The following is a 17,723-nucleotide window of genomic DNA, read 5'->3' as shown; positions in this document are numbered from 1 at the left end:
ATTGTTGTGTCTGAACATATAACAGTTAACGCTAGAGCAGACCATATAAATATTATTAACGATTAGTTTAAGAAGAACACATGCTTTTATAAAAAAAATGATAAAGAGTTCTTTATCAAAAGTTGCAATCAGAATTTCGGATTTAATCGAGTTGATCAAACTAACCTCTATACAGTTTATTCAATCTTTTCTTAGAAATTTGAGAGTTGAATTTATAAAATCACATTATTCCTGAGAATGTCCATGCGCCATGTTAACTCTGCCTGACTGCAAACAGGTTATAGTGCCTTCATCTCCCTGTATCTCTCTATCTATCTATCATTCCCACCTTGCTCTCTCTCTCTCCCTTCATCTCTTCCTGCATTGCATATACGTATATATATGTGCTGCTGATACAAAAAACATCAAAATTAGATAAAAATGTCAATTAAGATAATTTTAGGAAGTTTGAAACGTTTCATTTCTCGATCCAGTTGTTTTTAATACAAAAGTTGGACATTTGCAAAATGTCTATAATTTCTTATGTTTGCAAGGTGACCAAGTGTGTGGGTACACACACACAGGTGATTGCGCTAGGCCGAACCGTCGCTAATTCCCACCTAGCGGAGATATTTAGAACTAGTGTAACTAATGGGTTACAGAATTCAGGCCCACTGTTTTATTATGTGGGTCAGAGAACTGACCGGAGGCCAGGCGCTGTCTAGTGTCTCCGACCGGACATTTAATATATGTACTTCACACGGTGTAATCACACGCCAATATTTCGCGTTCTCAGCTTTTTCATCAATGTTTTTCTAGACGTTATCAATTAGCATTTACATCAACAACAAATATTATTTTAAATCATAGATACAAAAATTTAAACTTTGCAAGCTTTGCCGCCACCGACTAAAATCATCTTTTGTCAGTTATAATGAGGATAATCAAAACAACTTCTATTACACATTGGTTTGTTACGCAATTTTTTTTCGAACTAAAGCAGCATTGTATTCTGTTTTTGATGTTTTTTATTTGTTTTGCTTAAGATTTTTAACGGATGTTTTAATAAATGATAGTCGTACAATTCCAAACTTTACTCAGCAAATAAAAAGTAATGAATTAGCTAGATTTCTTGAATGGATTACTAGCATTAACAAGTTCTCGCCTAAACGAGGACGTCTAAATCACCGTAAAAAATACATAAAATTGAGTTTTCTGTTTTTTTATTTGTGTGAATTGATATCAGTATTACTGAATAAGAGAATATTTCTTGTGAAAAGTAATAGGAAATTATGACAACTTAGAAAAAAACAAAACCGAACAAGGAATAATTTAAAGTTTATTTACCTTATTTCTATAGTTCTCGAGTTACAATATTATTAACAAATGTTTGGCATTTTCTTTTTTACATTTTAATTTTGGAAAAACTAATAATTTTTTTAAACCTTCTAAAAATATCCAAATAAAACAAAATTAATCATCTTCTACAAATTTAAAACGACCTATTTTCTTTTAAAATCGTTATTTGTATTTAAATGAATTGTTCTAAATTTACTGCCTTAAAGGAGTACTGCAGTTATAGCAGGTTCTATGCAGTTAGAGCAGGTTCTATACTGCATGCAGTTAAAGCAAGTTCTATACTGCATGCAGTTAGAGCATGTTCTATACTGCAGTTATAGCAGGTTCTATGCTGCATGCAGTTAGAGCAGGTTCTATACTGCATGCAGTTAAAGCAAGTTCTATACTGCATGCAGTTAGAGCATGTTCTATACTGCATGCAATTAGAGCAGGTTCTATACTGCAGTTAGAGTAGGCTCTATTCTGCATGCAGTTAGAGCAGGTTCTATACTGCATGCAGATAGAGCAGGTTCTATACTGCATGCAGTTAGAGCAGGTTCTATACTGCATGCAGTTAGAGCAGGTTCCATACTGCACGCAATTAGAGCAGGTTCGATACTGCATGTAGTTAGAGCAGGTTCTATACTGCAGTTAGAGCAGGTTCTATACTGCAGTTAGAGCAGGTTCTATACTGCATGCAGTTAGAGCAGGTTCTATACTGCAGTTAGAGCAGGTTCTATACTGCAGTTAGAGCAGGTTCTATACTGCAGTTGATATGGTTTAATACTATAGTAAAAGATAACTGCAACTAAAGCTGGTTTTCCACTGCATTCATGGTTGAAGCACTCCCTATCTCTTTCAAAAACGTATTCCAATCCTCGTTTATTTTCCTGAAAACTGATTTTCTCCGTCCCGTCTTATCCCTCTTTTCTCCAGTCTCTAGGGACTGCTCGGAACCAAACTTGGAGTTTAAACCCTCAGAGGATCCCTGGGTTTTTATCAACACTATTAAATTCTTTGCAAAAAATTTACAAAAACCTTCCTAATTTTACTTTTTCAAATTTTTTGAGGAATTTTAATGTTGTTTCCTTGTTAGCCTCCAGTTCTTGTTTTTTTAATGCTGAAACCTCAATTTCTTCTGAAGTTGGTCTACTCCAGTAAATTTTTATTTACAAAAAATTAATTTTCTTGTTTAATCTAAGTTATGTGTAAAACAATTTATAATTGAAGAACGGTAAACAAACACGATTTCAATCGGCTGGAAGATAATCTATTATAATTATATTATAAAAATATTTTTTAAAGAAATAAAAAAATTTCCTGACATAAAAAGATTGTTGGCTAAATCTTGGTTTATCCTCGGGATTCGTAATATTTCCTAAAACAACTTTTCCATCTTTTTTTTACATTTTTATTTTTAAATTTTAATTTTTTTCCAATATTCTTTAAATAGTTATACGATATTAGATGTAAATATTTAGACTTTTCTATATTTCTTGTTCTTCATTTTCTTCTTATTCGTACATCTTTCAATTATATTTTGGCTAATTTTGAAGAAAAAAAATTTCAGACATCTTTGCAGTTTTGCCATGCTGCAAACTTTAAAACCAAGTTAAAGCATAATTCTATTGCATATTCTTTCAGACTGAAATAAATCTTTAAATATTCGCAAATCATTGGTTTTATCAAAAGTCAAGAAATTTTTAAAAGTTAAAAAACTTCTTAGAAAATGAAGAAAGCAATCTAATGAAAGGTTTCTTAGAAAGGTTGCATAGAAATTAACTATATATATGAAAGGTTGCATAGAAATTAACTATATATATATAAAAGGTTGCATAGAAATTAACTATATATATGAAAGGTTGCATAGAAATGAACTAGATATATGAAAGGTTGCATAGAAATGAACTAGATATATGAAAGGTTGCATAGAAATGAACCATATATATATAAAAAATTGCATAGAAAAGAACTATATATATAAAAGGTTGCATAGAAATGAACTATATATATAAAAGGTTGCATAGAAATGAACTATATATATAAAAGGTTGGATAGAAATTAACTATATTTATGAAAGGTTGCATAGAAATGAACTAGATATATGAAAGATTGCATAGAAATGAACTGTATATATAAAAATTGCATAGAAATGAACTATATATATGAAAGGTTGCATAGAAATGAACTATACAGGGTGTTCCACAAAAAAAAACACTGCAGTAGGGAACTGTTGGAACAATTTTCATTGAATTTTCACAATCAAGGTGTCATTGGAAATCTCTAAATTACAGTAATTTCTTGTTGTAAATTTTTCTTTCTAGGCTTACTTTTTTGTTACAACCCCTTCTTCTTTGAGTATATGTCGAAAATTTTGTTTGCCAAGATGGGATGGATCAAATATTTTTGAAGAAGGCGGACTGTGAAATGTACCGATTGATTTCCCAAAGAAATGTTAAGAATGATTTTTGCCGACTGGGCAAAGTTCGTCCGGACTATGAAGGTTCCATAGCTTTCTTTTATTTTTTTAACTGCTAATTTCGGCGTCAAACCTTATAGAAATCCAACGTATGGACCCGCTACGTATAGCAACATGGCGTATTTTCCGGGAGATTATTTTTTATGTTTTTGAAAAATTAAATTATCAGTGTAAAGTAAATATAATTTTCATAAAATCCTTTTATATAAATGGTAAAACGAAATTTTATGAAATCATATTAGCATTACTGGAGAACTTTTTTTTATACTTTTAAGAATTTTTTCCAAACCTAAAATGTACGTATTAAACTATTTTGCTCCTTTAATGTCTAGGTTATGTTAAAAAAATAGAAATTATGATAATGATAATGATAAGCTACAATATTTTACAAAAACGTTTAATTTTTCAAAAATATAAAAAAAATGTTCTCCCGGAAAATACGCCATGTTGCTATACGTAGCGGGTCCATTCGTTGGATTTCTATAAGGTTTGACGCCGCTAATTTCTTCTTTGACCTATCTCAAAAAATATTTATCGCTGATCCAAAATTTTTGCTTATAAAGAAACCTCAGACTAACATCTTACTTAATAATAATACAAAAATCTTTCATTCTTTCTATTATTTATAAACATGTAAAAATAAAATGTGAAAAATAAATAATTCCAAGAAGAGGATTTTTGATTTCTACTCAAAGAAGTGATTGTAACATAGAAAGTATTTAGTCTAGGAAGAAAATAAAATTACACCTTGAAATAACTGAAATAAACTATTCATGTATATAAGAGGCTGCCTAGAAATTACCTATATGCATGTGAAAGGTTGCCTAGAAAGGAAGCATATATTTATGAAAGGTTAACTAGAAAGGAATCATTTAGCATAGAAAGAAACTACATGTCTTAAAGAATCAAATATATGAGAAAAGTTGCCTAGAAAGGTAGCATATATTACAGAAAGAAACTACATGTCTTAAAGAATCAAATTTATGAGAAAGGTTGCCTAGAAAGGAAGCATATATTATAGAAAGAAACTACATGTCTTAAAGAATCAAGTATATTAGAAAGGTTGCCTAGAAAGGAAGCATATATTATGGAAAGGAACTAAATGTCTTAAAGAATCAAATAAAAGTGAAAGATTGCCTAGAAAGGAAAAATTTTTCAGAGAAAGGAACTACAGGTCTTAAAGAATCAAATTTATGAGAAAGGTTGCCTAGAAAGGAAGAAAATATTATAGAAAGGAACATGTCTTAAAGAATCAAATTTATGAGAAAGGTTGCCTAAAAAGGAAGCATATATTATAGAAAGGAACTACATGTCTTAAAGAATCAAATATATGAGAAAGGTTGCCTAGAAAGGAAGTATTATGACCGTGTAGTTTTTCTGCTAAATATTCTATTCTCTTCTTTCTCTTGAGTGGACTCGTAGTTAGCATCTCATCTCCAATATTCAAGGTTTGGAGAGATGACATAAACTTAGCATCACCTAGATTCATTAATAAACTTAGCATCACCTAGATTTATTAATAAACTTAGCATCACCTAGATTTATTAATAAACTTAGCATCACCTAGATTTATTAATAAACTTAGCATCACCTAGATTTATTAATAAACTTAGCATCACCTAGATTTATTAATAAACTTAGCATCACCTAGATTTATTAATAAACTTAGCATCACCTAGATTTATTAATAAACTTAGCATCACCTAGATTTATTAATAAACTTAGCATCACCTAGATTTATTAATAAACTTAGCATCACCTAGATTTATTAATAAACTTAGCATCACCTAGATTTATTAATAAACTTAGCATCACCTAGATTTATTAATAAACTTAGCATCACCTAGATTTATTAATAAACTTAGCATCACCTAGATTTATTAATAAACTTAGCATCACCTAGATTTATTAATAAACTTAGCATCACCTAGATTTATTAATAAACTTAGCATCACCTAGATTTATTAATAAACTTAGCATCACCTAGATTTATTAATAAACTTAGCATCACCTAGATTTATTAATAAACTTAGCATCACCTAGATTTATTAATAAACTTAGCATCACCTAGATTTATTAATAAACTTAGCATCACCTAGATTTATTAATAAACTTAGCATCACCTAGATTTATTAATAAACTTAGCATCACCTAGATTTATTAATAAACTTAGCATCACCTAGATTTATTAATAAACTTAGCATCACCTAGATTTATTAATAAACTTAGCATCACCTAGATTTATTAATAAACTTAGCATCACCTAGATTTATTAATAAACTTAGCATCACCTAGATTTATTAATAAACTTAGCATCACCTAGATTTATTAATAAACTTAGCATCACCTAGATTTATAAATAAACTTAGCATCACCTAGATTTATTAATAAACTTAGCATCACCTAGATTTATTAATAAACTTAGTATCACCTAGATTCATTTATAAACTTAGCATCACCTAGATTACTTAATAAACGTATCACCACCTAGATTACTTAATAAACTTTAAAATTATTATACATTATATTTATTAAAAGATCAGAAATTTTGCGTGAAATATAGTTAATAATTGGACTTTTAAAATTTTAGAGTAAAAGTCTTTTATCCCCGCAGGGTGTGACCACAACGCGATAATCTAATTATCCGTAGGACTGCAAAGATAGAGATCAATTCTTGAACCCGAAATTCACACAAAAGTTCTAATTTCTGTTAACTTATTATTTAACCTTCGGCACGAGAAATCTATAGGTATCTTAACAAATTCCAATTTATTCTTTAAGTAGATTACAGAATAGTAAAAAAATTAGTTTTAAATCACTTTCTCAACGTCTTTTGTGAGTACATTAATAATTTGTAACATAATAACTTTGATTATTTATTCTATAATAAGCGGAGAGGAGAAAATAAAATGTACTCAGAAATGTTTAGTTAAAGATACCCTTACAATATTCTTATTAATTACCTTTCAGAACACTGTCTTTTTGTTTTCCAGATTGAGCTGTTATAACCTTAACAATGTGAGAATAAAAAAGAACATATTTGAATTTAAAGGGACTGTAAAGGAAAAATGAAATGGGGTGTAGGCTGAAACCCTAAGAACTTCCGGAGTTGATCTATAAGAGTTATATCTGATGTTCCTGTCTCGTGAAATTGATATAAAACTGTGTCAAAATTATACCATGATGTATGATGTAAATAAGATTTGGTATAAGATTCTAAGTTTTAGACAGATCATATTCAGCAAATACGCAACCAATGTGAAAACGACGATATTCCAGAGGAGCCTGAAAAATTCAGGGTTACTCCTCTTATTTTTTGATTTAATAATTTTTCATTTTAATAGATGTAATGATTACTATAACGTCAGAATCACGTGACCAGAGATCCCACCAATGGCAGCGCTGTATCATTGTTCTTGATACAGACGGAGAGACAAGTTTACAACTTAGAACCTTATACCAAGTCTTATACAGGGTGAGTAAAAAAAACAGGGATTATCGAAATTTTTAAAAATTTTATTTTCTTCGGATTTTGGGCAGAAATAAAATAAAATGTGATAAAAAATTAAAAAATATTTTTAGGCCATTGAAAAAACAATCCGCGAAACCAATTTTCTTTTTGAAAAAATGAAAGTTTCTAAAAATTTGTTGGAAATAGGTTTATTATATTGTTTTCCAAAATTTCATAAAAATTTATCAAAAATTGAATGAGATCTAACAAAAAATGTAAGCCAATTATTTGCCGTCATAACAGTTCTAAGGTTATAATTTGATTACATTTACTACAGATTTCCACCCTTTTTTAAAAAAAATCGTTTTCGTGGATAATTTTTCCTTTGTTCCAAAAATTTTTTAAATTTTTTTATCACATTTTATTTTATTTTATGCCTAAAATCCAAACAAAATAAAAATTTTGTCCAAAACATCGATAATCCCTGTTGTTTTTTTACTCACCCTGTATATATAAATTGGTATAATTTGACACCGTTTTATATTAATTTCTTGAGACAGGAACATATCAGATAGAATAGGTTCTTAGGTTTCTGCCTATACCCCCTTTCATTTTTCCTTTACAGTCCCTTTAAAATAAAAAACCAAGAATTAATTTCTTGAGATTATTTACACTTTAAAATGAATATTTTTATACAAGGTCTTTCATAAAATAACTGATAAATATAGAATCAACTATTTTTTGTCACTTTTTTAGGTTTTGTCAAGTCAAGATTTCAAACCGTTTCTTAATGTCTAGAATTTTTACTTTATAAGTTAATAAGGTAATATTAAAAAATTGCTTTATGTTCTTTTGCTCTTCTATTTTAAAGTTAAAAAAAATTTTTGCCGGATTAATTATTATAGGAAAGAAAAGAAAAATTGAGACATGTTATCCTATTGAAGGTCTTGATAGGCCAGGTTCGAATCGTGAAAGAGCTAGTAGCAACGAATTGCTAGAATCTATTTTTTAACAAAACTTTTCTTTTCTGTAAGCTTAATGTTTGTAAAAAAACATTCTCTGATTCGATGTTTTTTGATGTAATAAATAGATTATGCTTACTTTACTAAGGTTCGATTTCCATTCAGTTTCCTTCCCTTGAACAAATTCAACAGTTTTTTGTCGAATTAGTTGAAATGTTTTCATAGCTTTCGATCCTTTTTCCCGTTTATCATCTTCGTTCTTGTGTCTCTGATCTAATTCTTCTCTCCTATCCTTATCTAGGATTCTTTCCTTTCCATCTTCATTCTCTTGATAAATAACTTTCTTATCGTCGACCCATGAAACTTGTTTTTCTATCTTACAATTTTGTCCTTTCACATCCTTTATGTCTTCTCCAGATACATGACAGGACTCAGTAATGCTCTTTTCTCCAGGTGTCTCTCTTTCAATGGCAGAGCAGGTTTCGATCCTTCTCTTCTCTGTACTGGTACCCGGAGCAGGATTGGGACTGATGATCTCCTCAAAGTCTGAAGATTCTCTCATCTCCTCGTATTGGTCCAGTTCTAGTTTAACTATCCTATTTTCATCAAACTTATCTATAGTTTGAGATATTTCAGCATAATATTCATCCTCAAGGATACGAGTTTCTGCCCGTACTGTGTCATCAATATCTTTAATAACCTGAATATTTACAACTTTAAAGCTAAATTATTTTTGATTTTCTTATTATTGTAATAATTGCCAAAAGTATTCTCATCATATTATTACCATCATTATCATCATTATCTATCATATCATCATAATCATCATCATCTTAACCATCATCATCATCATCATCATTTTTTTCATCATTATCATTAATAATAAATGATCAGTCATTTACACCTGCTTAATCATCATCATCACAATCAGTGTCATCACAGTCATCATTTTAACTATCATCATGATCATCTTCATCTTTATTATAATTGCCATCATAATCAACAAAGAACGTTATCCTAATAATCTATCATAACAAAATTTGTCACATAGTTATTACTAACATTTTTATCATAATCATGAATATAACATCATCTATGATCGACTTTACCGTATCAATATCCACGCTACCAAGAGAGCTGCTGTCCATCATGTGAATATAATCCTTTGGTTGGTACCCAGCCTCCATCTTTGGTTGGTACCCAGCCTCCATCTTTGGTTGGTACCCAGCCTCCATCTTTGGTTGGTACCCAGCCTCCATCTTTGTTTGGTACCCAGCCTCCATCTTTGGTTGGTACCCAGCCTCCATCTTTAAAGAACCAAGTTTGTTTGTTTTCTGAGTTTCATCTTTTGCTTCAGCTTCAACCTTTTCCACTTGAACAACTGTCTCTGTGAATGTGTTATTATCTTCATCAACAACTGTTCCTGTAATATCCTGTGCAGCTTCTTCAACAAGCTCAACCTTCACTTCATTTTCTTCATTCAAACTTTCGGGTTCCTAAACAATTCTAATAGAATTATATTTTCTTGAATATTCGTGTTTTTTTAACTGGCCTTTTTCAAATATGAAAATGGGTGAGGTCAGAATAATACACGAAGTTTTTATTCGTAATTATTGTTTGTTGGCAATTATTTAAAAATAAAAATTGTAGAAATCAGATTTTTAAGTCTCCAGGCTCCTCCCATAAAGATGTATTCCTGTCTGTGATTAAAAATTACCTTTTCCACTGGTTTAATTGAAGTGGTTGGAACGATGAGTACAGGTTTAGGTTTCTCCAAGTCTTCTCTAATCTGGGAACCAGAAATAAAAAGTTTCTCCGGGTCCTGTTTTATCTGGGAACCAGAAATAAAAGGTTTCTCCGTGTCCTGTTTCATCTCGGAACCAGAAATAAAAGGTTTCTCCGGGTCCTGTTTTATCTCGGAACCAGATATGAAAGGTTTCTTAGTGTCCTGTTTCATCTCTAAACCAGAAATAAAAGGTTTCTCCGGGTCCTGTTTTATCTCGGAACCAGATATGAAAAGCTTATTTTGTTGCTGAGAGGCAAGTTCTAAGTTCTGTATCTTATCCCGAACCTTGATATCGTCCTGTCTAGGTTTCAGATATCCTGAATCTGGTTTCTTAATCTTTGAATCCTCGTGAGCTCCGCCATTGAGCATTTGCTCTCTAGCCAACCTGACGGAAGCCAGATAATCAGAATAAAAAGTTTTCGTTTAGTTAAATTATAAAAAGCAACGATAAGCTTTAAATCTTTATTATTGAAAACAAATTTGGTCACATGACCTTGTAGATTTAAATTCTAAATCCATGTCGTATAGATTTATTGTCAATATATGGCTTCCCTGATACGATTCTTAACCTCTTCTATGCTGGGGAAATTGTCCTCCGCAGCAAATCCGATTTCACCCTTCTCCATTTCATCACATCCGGGTTTACTCTCACTCTTCTTTCCATATCCGGATAAACCTTCCTCCTTAAAACCATCTGAAGGTTCCGGATGATTTGTTTTACTCTGCTTTGAATGAGGTTTACCATCTTCTAAATATCATTAATTCAAGACAATTTGGATTTTTAAAATAAACAGAATAGTTACAAACATAAAATAAATTAGAAATAAAATTTTAAACAAAGAAGTTCTTGTACAAGTTAACTTTTACTTTTTGACATAAATATTTGATTATATCTTATTAAATATATTAATTGATTGTGGATTTGATTTCTCGGATCGAGGTTAGTCCTTTTGAATAAAATTTTAATTTAGGAGTTAAGCAGGTTTATACAAAGATGCAAATATTTCTCAGTCTCTCCTTGGTCGAGAGGAGGGTTGTGACTTCTAATTTTTAAAAACAAGTTTAACTCATCATTATATTCATTCAAAAATTTCCGTCTCTTATCAATGTGGAGGCACTGAACATTGTCCAAACTCATATTTCTTAAACCATATATCTTCTAAACCTGATGTCGTAAACATGTGAAATATCGGAATAAGAAGTCTGCTAGATCTAAACCATCCAAAGTTTTAAATATGAAAGGTTTACATCATCAGGTTGCAAAGATATAGGGAATAGAAGATTATACGGTGTATTAAGTATTTTTAGATCTTGCACCTGTATGTTTAAAAACTCCGGAGCTGAATCCATTCTCAAGCACTTTTTCTTTATTCTAAAGGTTAAATATAGTTAATATTCTCACACACAAAAAACTAATAGATGAAAAGCTATTTTAATTTTCAAATTTTTTAGAGTCAAGTATGCAGTAAGACAAGCTTCAGTAAAACTAACAGGTTAACGACGACATTAAAAAGATCATTGCATGAAAAAGTTTCAGCAGTTTAATTTTTTTTTTCTCAATTTAAGATTTTTTTTCAAGATCAACATTTTCTGTTAAAGAACTTGGGATGCTTTAATTTTGCTTAGAAGATGTTAAAAGTATCATTTTTATCGTTTTCAAAAGTTAATTTTATTTGTTATAAAAAAAACATGTATGGTAAATTTTTGAAATATTTGAAATATTTTTGCCTGGTGAGCATTTTCTTCTTTTCTTGCAGTTTTCTTTTCTTCCCCACTCTGTTCCTAATCCATGATAGAAGTATAAAGGTGAAGAAAAAAATATAATTAAACAATAATATAACATTACCTTTCTAGTCGCTGGCTCAGTGTCGAAAAGTTTGATTTTGCTTCTCATGTTCTCTGATTTCTGTGGAACTGGGTTATACGACTTATAGGTGGAGAACTTGAAGATAGAACTGGATAATATGCAGAAAATATTTATCCACATTTAAAGGGACAAACTGTAATCCTAATACATTTCATTATTAGTAAAATAAAAAAAATTGTGCGGGTTTAAAAATCTGTGTTGATCATGAAACCCACAAAAAAAACTGAGTTTTTGCTACAGACTCAAATTTTCTAATCCCTATATCTTTGCTATATCTCTGATATTTGACATTTTGATTTAACAGAATATAGTTTGAAATACTAAATGGATTAGAAAGTCAGAGTTTGTGGCAAAAACTCAGTTCATTGCATCTCTGTTTTTCTTAGAAATAAGAATTTAATATTTTTAAATATTTTCATAATCCCCCCTGTTAGTTTCCACAGTTGAAAACATTTCAACAGATTTCAGAACTTTCTTCTGTTCTAAAACATCCCGGAGCTCGTTGACTAGCTCTGCATGTCTCTCTTTCTCCTCAGGATTCTCAGAATTTAATCCCAAAAACGCAGAATTCTCCTGAATACAAAATATTCAGTTTTTTTTTCAAAATTTATGGAACTGTCAACTTTATTCAGAGAACTCTACTTGAAAAGTGACTTCAGCGATTCCAAACCTCACTTTAGGTTTTATTTCTATTTCTATTTCTAATATGTCATTTCTAGAAAATACGCTGCAAAAAGTGTATTTTTGAATTGTTACCATAAAATACAAGATACATTCAAAATACAACATAATAATGTAGGATGGATTAGCTAAAACAAAAAAGATGAATTTAACATGGGCCAATAAAAAATATATTGTTTGGAAATTTTGTTCTGTTCGCTATTTGTTGAAACAAACTATTCCTATTGCAATCCCAACTGATTCTATCTACACATATTGTACATAAAAACATTATTTAAAGTCAGCTCTCAAAAAATCAAAACATTTCAAGCAATGAGTTTTTCCTGTGGGAAAGTTTTTTTTCTGTGCATATTAAAATGATAGATAATTTTTTCTGAAATCCACCATAAAATTTCATGATGACCTGATCAACTACTTTTTAGCCTTTCCTATTTTGTTTTCTGCGTTTTGATACTCTTTTTTAAAATTTTTACCTAATTTACTTCATTAAAATTTTATGAGATTCTATCAACATTGTATGAATCAATCTATCAACATTTTATGAGATCCTAATCAAATTAATATTTCTTTATACTACGGAGAAGAGAATGTAAACAGCTTGTTCCTTCAAAAGTCGAAGATGACACTTCTCAATTTAAAGGTTCCTTAAAATTAGAAATTATTTAAAAGGAAAGGCATAATTTCAAGTGACCCTCCATACAAGCAAAGATGGCAATGCCCGATTTCCAATGGTACCCTAAAAAGTATGAATTAGATTTAGAACTCCACGTTTTCGTTTCTTAAAACTGTTTATTTTCATTCGTGGTTTCTCTGCTTTTAAAAAAGTATGGAGAAATTCACAATAATAACACGGTTCGAGTCAGAAAAATGACGATATCTTCCACATTTTTGATCCTTTTAAAGTTTTAAGCATACCGTGTCCGAATTTTATAAATTTGAGCCACGTCCTAAATCCGCCTAAAACCGGTTTAAATTGAGCGCCGACTTAAATCTTGAAACATTGAATACAATTTTACGTGGAACTAATCATATTTGAGCCTTGTTTAAAATTTAAGCCGCGGATCAAATTCTTTAAATTCTACCTCCGTTATGTATCTTTGCATGCTGGGTCACTTAAAATTAGGCTTTATACAGTCTCTTTAATAGTCTTACTTTGATCCTTGAAGATCCAATATTAGGCGTAGTTTTAGATGTAGAGAGAGAAGGATGAAAGGGTTTGTTAGATCTAGAGATTCGGTCCAAAGGTTTGGGTAACCCGGATACAGGACGGATATCAGTCTCCGGTAAACTGTAATAAATCAGGGAATATTGGAAATCAACCTTAAAAACTATTTTTCACAATAGTTAATCATGAGAGAAACATCAAACATAATAAATTATTTATCAAATATTCTCAAATTTTCCTTTCAAATCCCGTCGGTGAGGAGTGACTGGTTCGGATATGCGGAGAAGGATGAATTGATCGGGTTTGAGGATTGGAAGATATCGGAGTAGATCTTGGTGAGTTCGGAGACAGATGTTCTCCTGACTGACTTAAACCAGGAACATTTCCTAGACTAGAGTCACTCACTGGTTTTGAAGTGTAGATCATATACTGTCTTGAACTTGGGTTCAAACAGTCCCGTGAACTCGAGTAAATTCCTTTCCTAGAACTTGATTTTATTTTAGTTCTTGAACTTGTGTTTTTATCGTAACTGCAACTTGAATTTATAATAGAATTAATACTTAAGTTGATATCATTTTCTGAACTGTAGACAATATTTTGTCTTGATCTTGAGTTCAAATTCTGACCAGAACTGGAGTTAATATTTTGCACAGAACTATAACTCGAGTTGGTCTCGTGTCTGTATTTCGAGTTAACATCGTGTGTGTAGCTGGAATTATGCTCTTCTTTCGAATGATAAAGAAAATTTGGATTTCCACAAGATATTTGGGAAGGGTGGGTGGAATGGTATCCAGGTTCTACTGAAGAATGAGAGGAATGGTATCCAGGTTCTACTGATGAAGAGGGGGGAGAAGGTGCCTGTCTTTAAACCATGCACTTTTTATTTCCCATTACATGTAGTATAAAGAAGAGGTTATATTGGAATACTAAACAATTGTTTGTTTTTTTATTTTAGTTTCCGACGAATGGACCCAAATTTTGAGTGAAATCTAGCATGGCATGAGAAAAAAATTTATTTTATATATATTTCATTTTTATCCTAAAACAGAGGATGTTTATCAACCTGTAAAAAACGAACATTTGGGAAAGATAAAAGCGCCATTCCTTTTCTTTTTGAGTGAAGGAGATTTCAAAACCTTGTCCGAGAATGGAACATGAGGACTCAAGTTCTTCTCCTTATATCTGTTCCCAGCTGAAGTTCTGTATCCGGGTACACCTGGAGATGTTCTGTATCCGGGTACACCTGGAGATGTTCTGTATCCGGGTTCACCTGGAGTAGATCTCCCATCTCTCCCCTCGGTATCTCCTCGGGTTCGGTTGTCATTCTTTTGGCTCTCAGAGTTCCCTTTATCTCTGTGGAATCTACCATCCTCCCTGGGACCCGGATAACCGGTGTAACTTGGACCTGGAGCTAAAAAGAGACAATATGAGATTTATGTTCACTCTAGTTATTATGTTTTGCGAATACTTATTTATTTATGCAGTTTTAAAATTCATTCCTTTTCCTATGTTACTGCAGCTGTAAACTGTATGTTTGTACATATTCATACATGCTTTCTATGTTGTTCATTGTATACACTTTACATATATTCGTTGTGTGTGAAATGCATCTACATTCTACGTAGCCTAAACATTTTTAAACAATTATAGCTATCATGTGTGTTTGTTTTTTGTTTGTTTGTATCCAATAGACGTGAAAACGGCTGAACCGATCCGGACCCATTTCTGTGGCAACCCACATGACCCCCCGAAAGGTTTTTATAGCTGGACAAAGTTGACAAAATTTGCCTTGAAAGAAATGTCGAAATTTATTATTTTGAAAATGCGCCAATTTTATCAGATTTGAGAATGATTAAATATGGTAACTTTCAGATCAAAAGTTTAAACATAAAATTGTTCATAAAAGCCTAGTATACTAGATTTCACCTGTTCTAGGTTCTATATGCGCTTGGTCCAGATTCTACAAAAATCAGAAATTAGAAAGAACAGAGACAATTCAGGAGACATATTTTGCCCACAGAAAGACATAAAATGAGTGAAGAAAATTGTACATATTATATTTAGGTTTCTTTCCAATGCTATAGTTTGAAAAACAGCCTTTACCCGCTATAAAGGTTGAAACTGCTCGTTTGGTCAAACGCTTAGCCATCACAGCTTATTCAAAGTGTAAAGGAATTGAATCTTTGCCACAAACTCTGATTTTCTAATTACTATATCTTTGGAACCAAATGTCGCATACCTTAAATATTTCAAACTAGGAATTCTGTTAGATTAAATAATCTGAGTTTGAAATATCAAAGGTTTACAACATCGTGTTCTGAAGATATTGTGGTTTAAATATTTGATTTTGTTCCAAAGACTCAATTCCTTTTTAAAATGAAAGGTTTAACTTTATTTCCCGTGATGTAAGGAAACCTACCAGAAGACACTTTATAATTTAATTTTTTTCAAAGCATGCGTTTTAAATCAAACCACCAGAGGTTGTTAAACAGCCTGAGCCCCTTCTTACAGATTTAAGATTTAACAGTTAGAGAATTCGTACCTTGACAAGTTTAGTTCTAGGTAGAATACTTCTACGTTTTCTGACAGGAGGAGGAGGTCTTTGAAACCCAACCTCGCCGCACACAGAACTCATTTTAATCTAAGGATACCTAGTTACACAAATCTGATTTTTAAGTAAACATTAGAACAAATAAACAAAAAGTTATGTTTATAAATATGTATGTTAAAGGGATAGTCAACAAAAGAAGAAAATAAAGAATGAAGGAGGAAAAAATTAAGACAAGAATAAGTAAAATAGAATTTTTTGTATAATCTGTACCTTATAAATTCAAAATTTAAAAAAAAAATGTTAAAAATACGTGTATTATTTCGTTGGAGTGTCCTTTTACAATTGAATAATAAGGATTCATATTACATGTAAAAATGGTAGTCATGCCAACCCCAACCCCCCTNTGCACATTTTCTTTTAATCTGCACATTTTCTTTTAATCTGCACATTTTCTTTTAATCTACTCATTTTCTTTTAATTTGCACATTTCCTTTAATCTGCATATTTTCTTTTAATCTGCACATTTTTTTAATCTTCATATTATCTTTTAATCTGCACATTTTCTTTTAATCTGCTTATTTTCTTTAACTCTGCACATTTTCTTTTAATCTGCACATTTCATTTTAATTTGCACATTTTCTTTTAATTTGCACATTTTCTTTTAATCTGCACATTTTTTTTAATTTGCACATTTTCTTCTGCAGAACTAAAATTACCTGAGATATGTGAACAATCCTATAAAAGCATCGTAGAAATATAAAGCAAATAATTCAAGGAAAACTACCACTCGCGTTAAACTTAATTTTTTTAATTTAATTTAAACTTAGTTTGTTTTTAATCTTCATGACGTACAGAAACAATCTTAAGAACTTAGACCGACCGAAATATATTTTTAATAAAATGTGTAAATAACATCTACTTTTTTCTCTACAGAGGTTTGGTCCATCACCATCACCGAATTTTAAATCTTTATCAGCAAATTTTTATCTTTGCCACCTTAAGATGTAAATATTTGAGATTTTCAAACTTTTGAGTATTTTATTTAGCATAATTTATAGTTAAAAATATCAATTAGGTGTATGAAGACAGGTTGCAATGATGTAAGCAAGAGAAAATTGCAGTTTGTGTAAGGTTATAATTGTTCATTTGTAAACTTAAATTTTTTATCTACTTTTTTTTAAAGAAACTTATAAACAGTAGGCTTAAAGTGAAATATCTGAATTTTTAAAAATATAATGGTGTTATTTAATTACTACAAAGAAACTGAGCATTTGCCACAAGTTCTAATTTTATAATTCCTGTACTTTGCAAGATAATTAGTGTTAAAACCCTTTCCCTAAATCAACATTTATTTGTTGATCTAATATCAGTATTGCTTGCCCTGTACATTGTACATTGTACATTGTTCACTGTACTTATTGAAGATGTTTAAGAAACTGACTAGCTTAGGATTAGGTCCTGTGG

At 30.8% G+C, this 17,723-nt stretch overlaps 2 protein-coding genes across 2 annotated transcripts; both read right to left on the bottom strand.

Annotated features, from left to right (window-relative positions):
- Nucleotides 1–1,595: 1,595 nt before the first annotated feature.
- On the bottom strand, nucleotides 1,596–11,378 carry LOC111713528 (uncharacterized). The gene is made up of 10 exons (XM_023488402.1): nucleotides 11,313–11,378; nucleotides 10,548–10,743; nucleotides 9,927–10,380; nucleotides 9,319–9,705; nucleotides 8,349–8,909; nucleotides 6,760–6,805; nucleotides 5,141–5,275; nucleotides 2,638–2,695; nucleotides 2,406–2,466; nucleotides 1,596–2,305 (listed from the first exon to the last, which is right to left on the bottom strand). The coding sequence occupies exons 2-10, from the start codon at nucleotides 10,619–10,621 to the stop codon at nucleotides 2,126–2,128; spliced, it is 1,956 nt and encodes a 651-aa protein (XP_023344170.1). The 5' UTR covers nucleotides 10,622–10,743; nucleotides 11,313–11,378; the 3' UTR covers nucleotides 1,596–2,125.
- Nucleotides 11,290–16,422, bottom strand: LOC111713527 (mediator of RNA polymerase II transcription subunit 1). Its single transcript, XM_023488401.1, has 9 exons — nucleotides 16,251–16,422; nucleotides 15,635–15,668; nucleotides 14,813–15,119; nucleotides 13,947–14,570; nucleotides 13,696–13,831; nucleotides 12,290–12,435; nucleotides 11,842–11,950; nucleotides 11,724–11,777; nucleotides 11,290–11,367 (listed from the first exon to the last, which is right to left on the bottom strand). Exons 1-9 carry the CDS (start codon nucleotides 16,341–16,343, stop codon nucleotides 11,290–11,292), a joined length of 1,581 nt encoding a protein of 526 aa, XP_023344169.1. The 5' UTR covers nucleotides 16,344–16,422.
- Between the last annotated feature and the right edge of the window lie 1,301 nt (nucleotides 16,423–17,723).

This window comes from Eurytemora carolleeae, unplaced genomic scaffold (genome assembly GCF_000591075.1).
Source record: "Eurytemora carolleeae unplaced genomic scaffold, Eaff_2.0 scaffold1440, whole genome shotgun sequence".
NCBI lineage: Eukaryota > Metazoa > Arthropoda > Copepoda > Calanoida > Temoridae > Eurytemora > Eurytemora carolleeae.
Note: the sequence above shows the minus strand (reverse complement) of the source record. Positions and strands in the feature narration are given on the sequence as shown.

Coding starts and splice junctions, on each gene's coding strand:
- LOC111713528 (XM_023488402.1), bottom strand. CDS start 10,621: ATGGAGAAGGGTGAAATCGGATTTGCTGCGGAGGACAATTTCCCCAGC. Junction 8,910..9,318: donor GTAGCGTGGATATTGATACG/GTAAAGTCGATC, acceptor GTAAATATTCAG/GTTATTAAAGATATTGATGA. Junction 2,467..2,637: donor CAACAATCTTTTTATGTCAG/GAAATTTTTTTA, acceptor TTACTGGAGTAG/ACCAACTTCAGAAGAAATTG.
- LOC111713527 (XM_023488401.1), bottom strand. CDS start 16,343: ATGAGTTCTGTGTGCGGCGAGGTTGGGTTTCAAAGACCTCCTCCTCCT. Junction 15,669..16,250: donor CTAGAACTAAACTTGTCAAG/GTACGAATTCTC, acceptor TGATTTTTGTAG/AATCTGGACCAAGCGCATAT. Junction 12,436..13,695: donor TTGGATCTTCAAGGATCAAA/GTAAGACTATTA, acceptor TTTTGTATTCAG/GAGAATTCTGCGTTTTTGGG.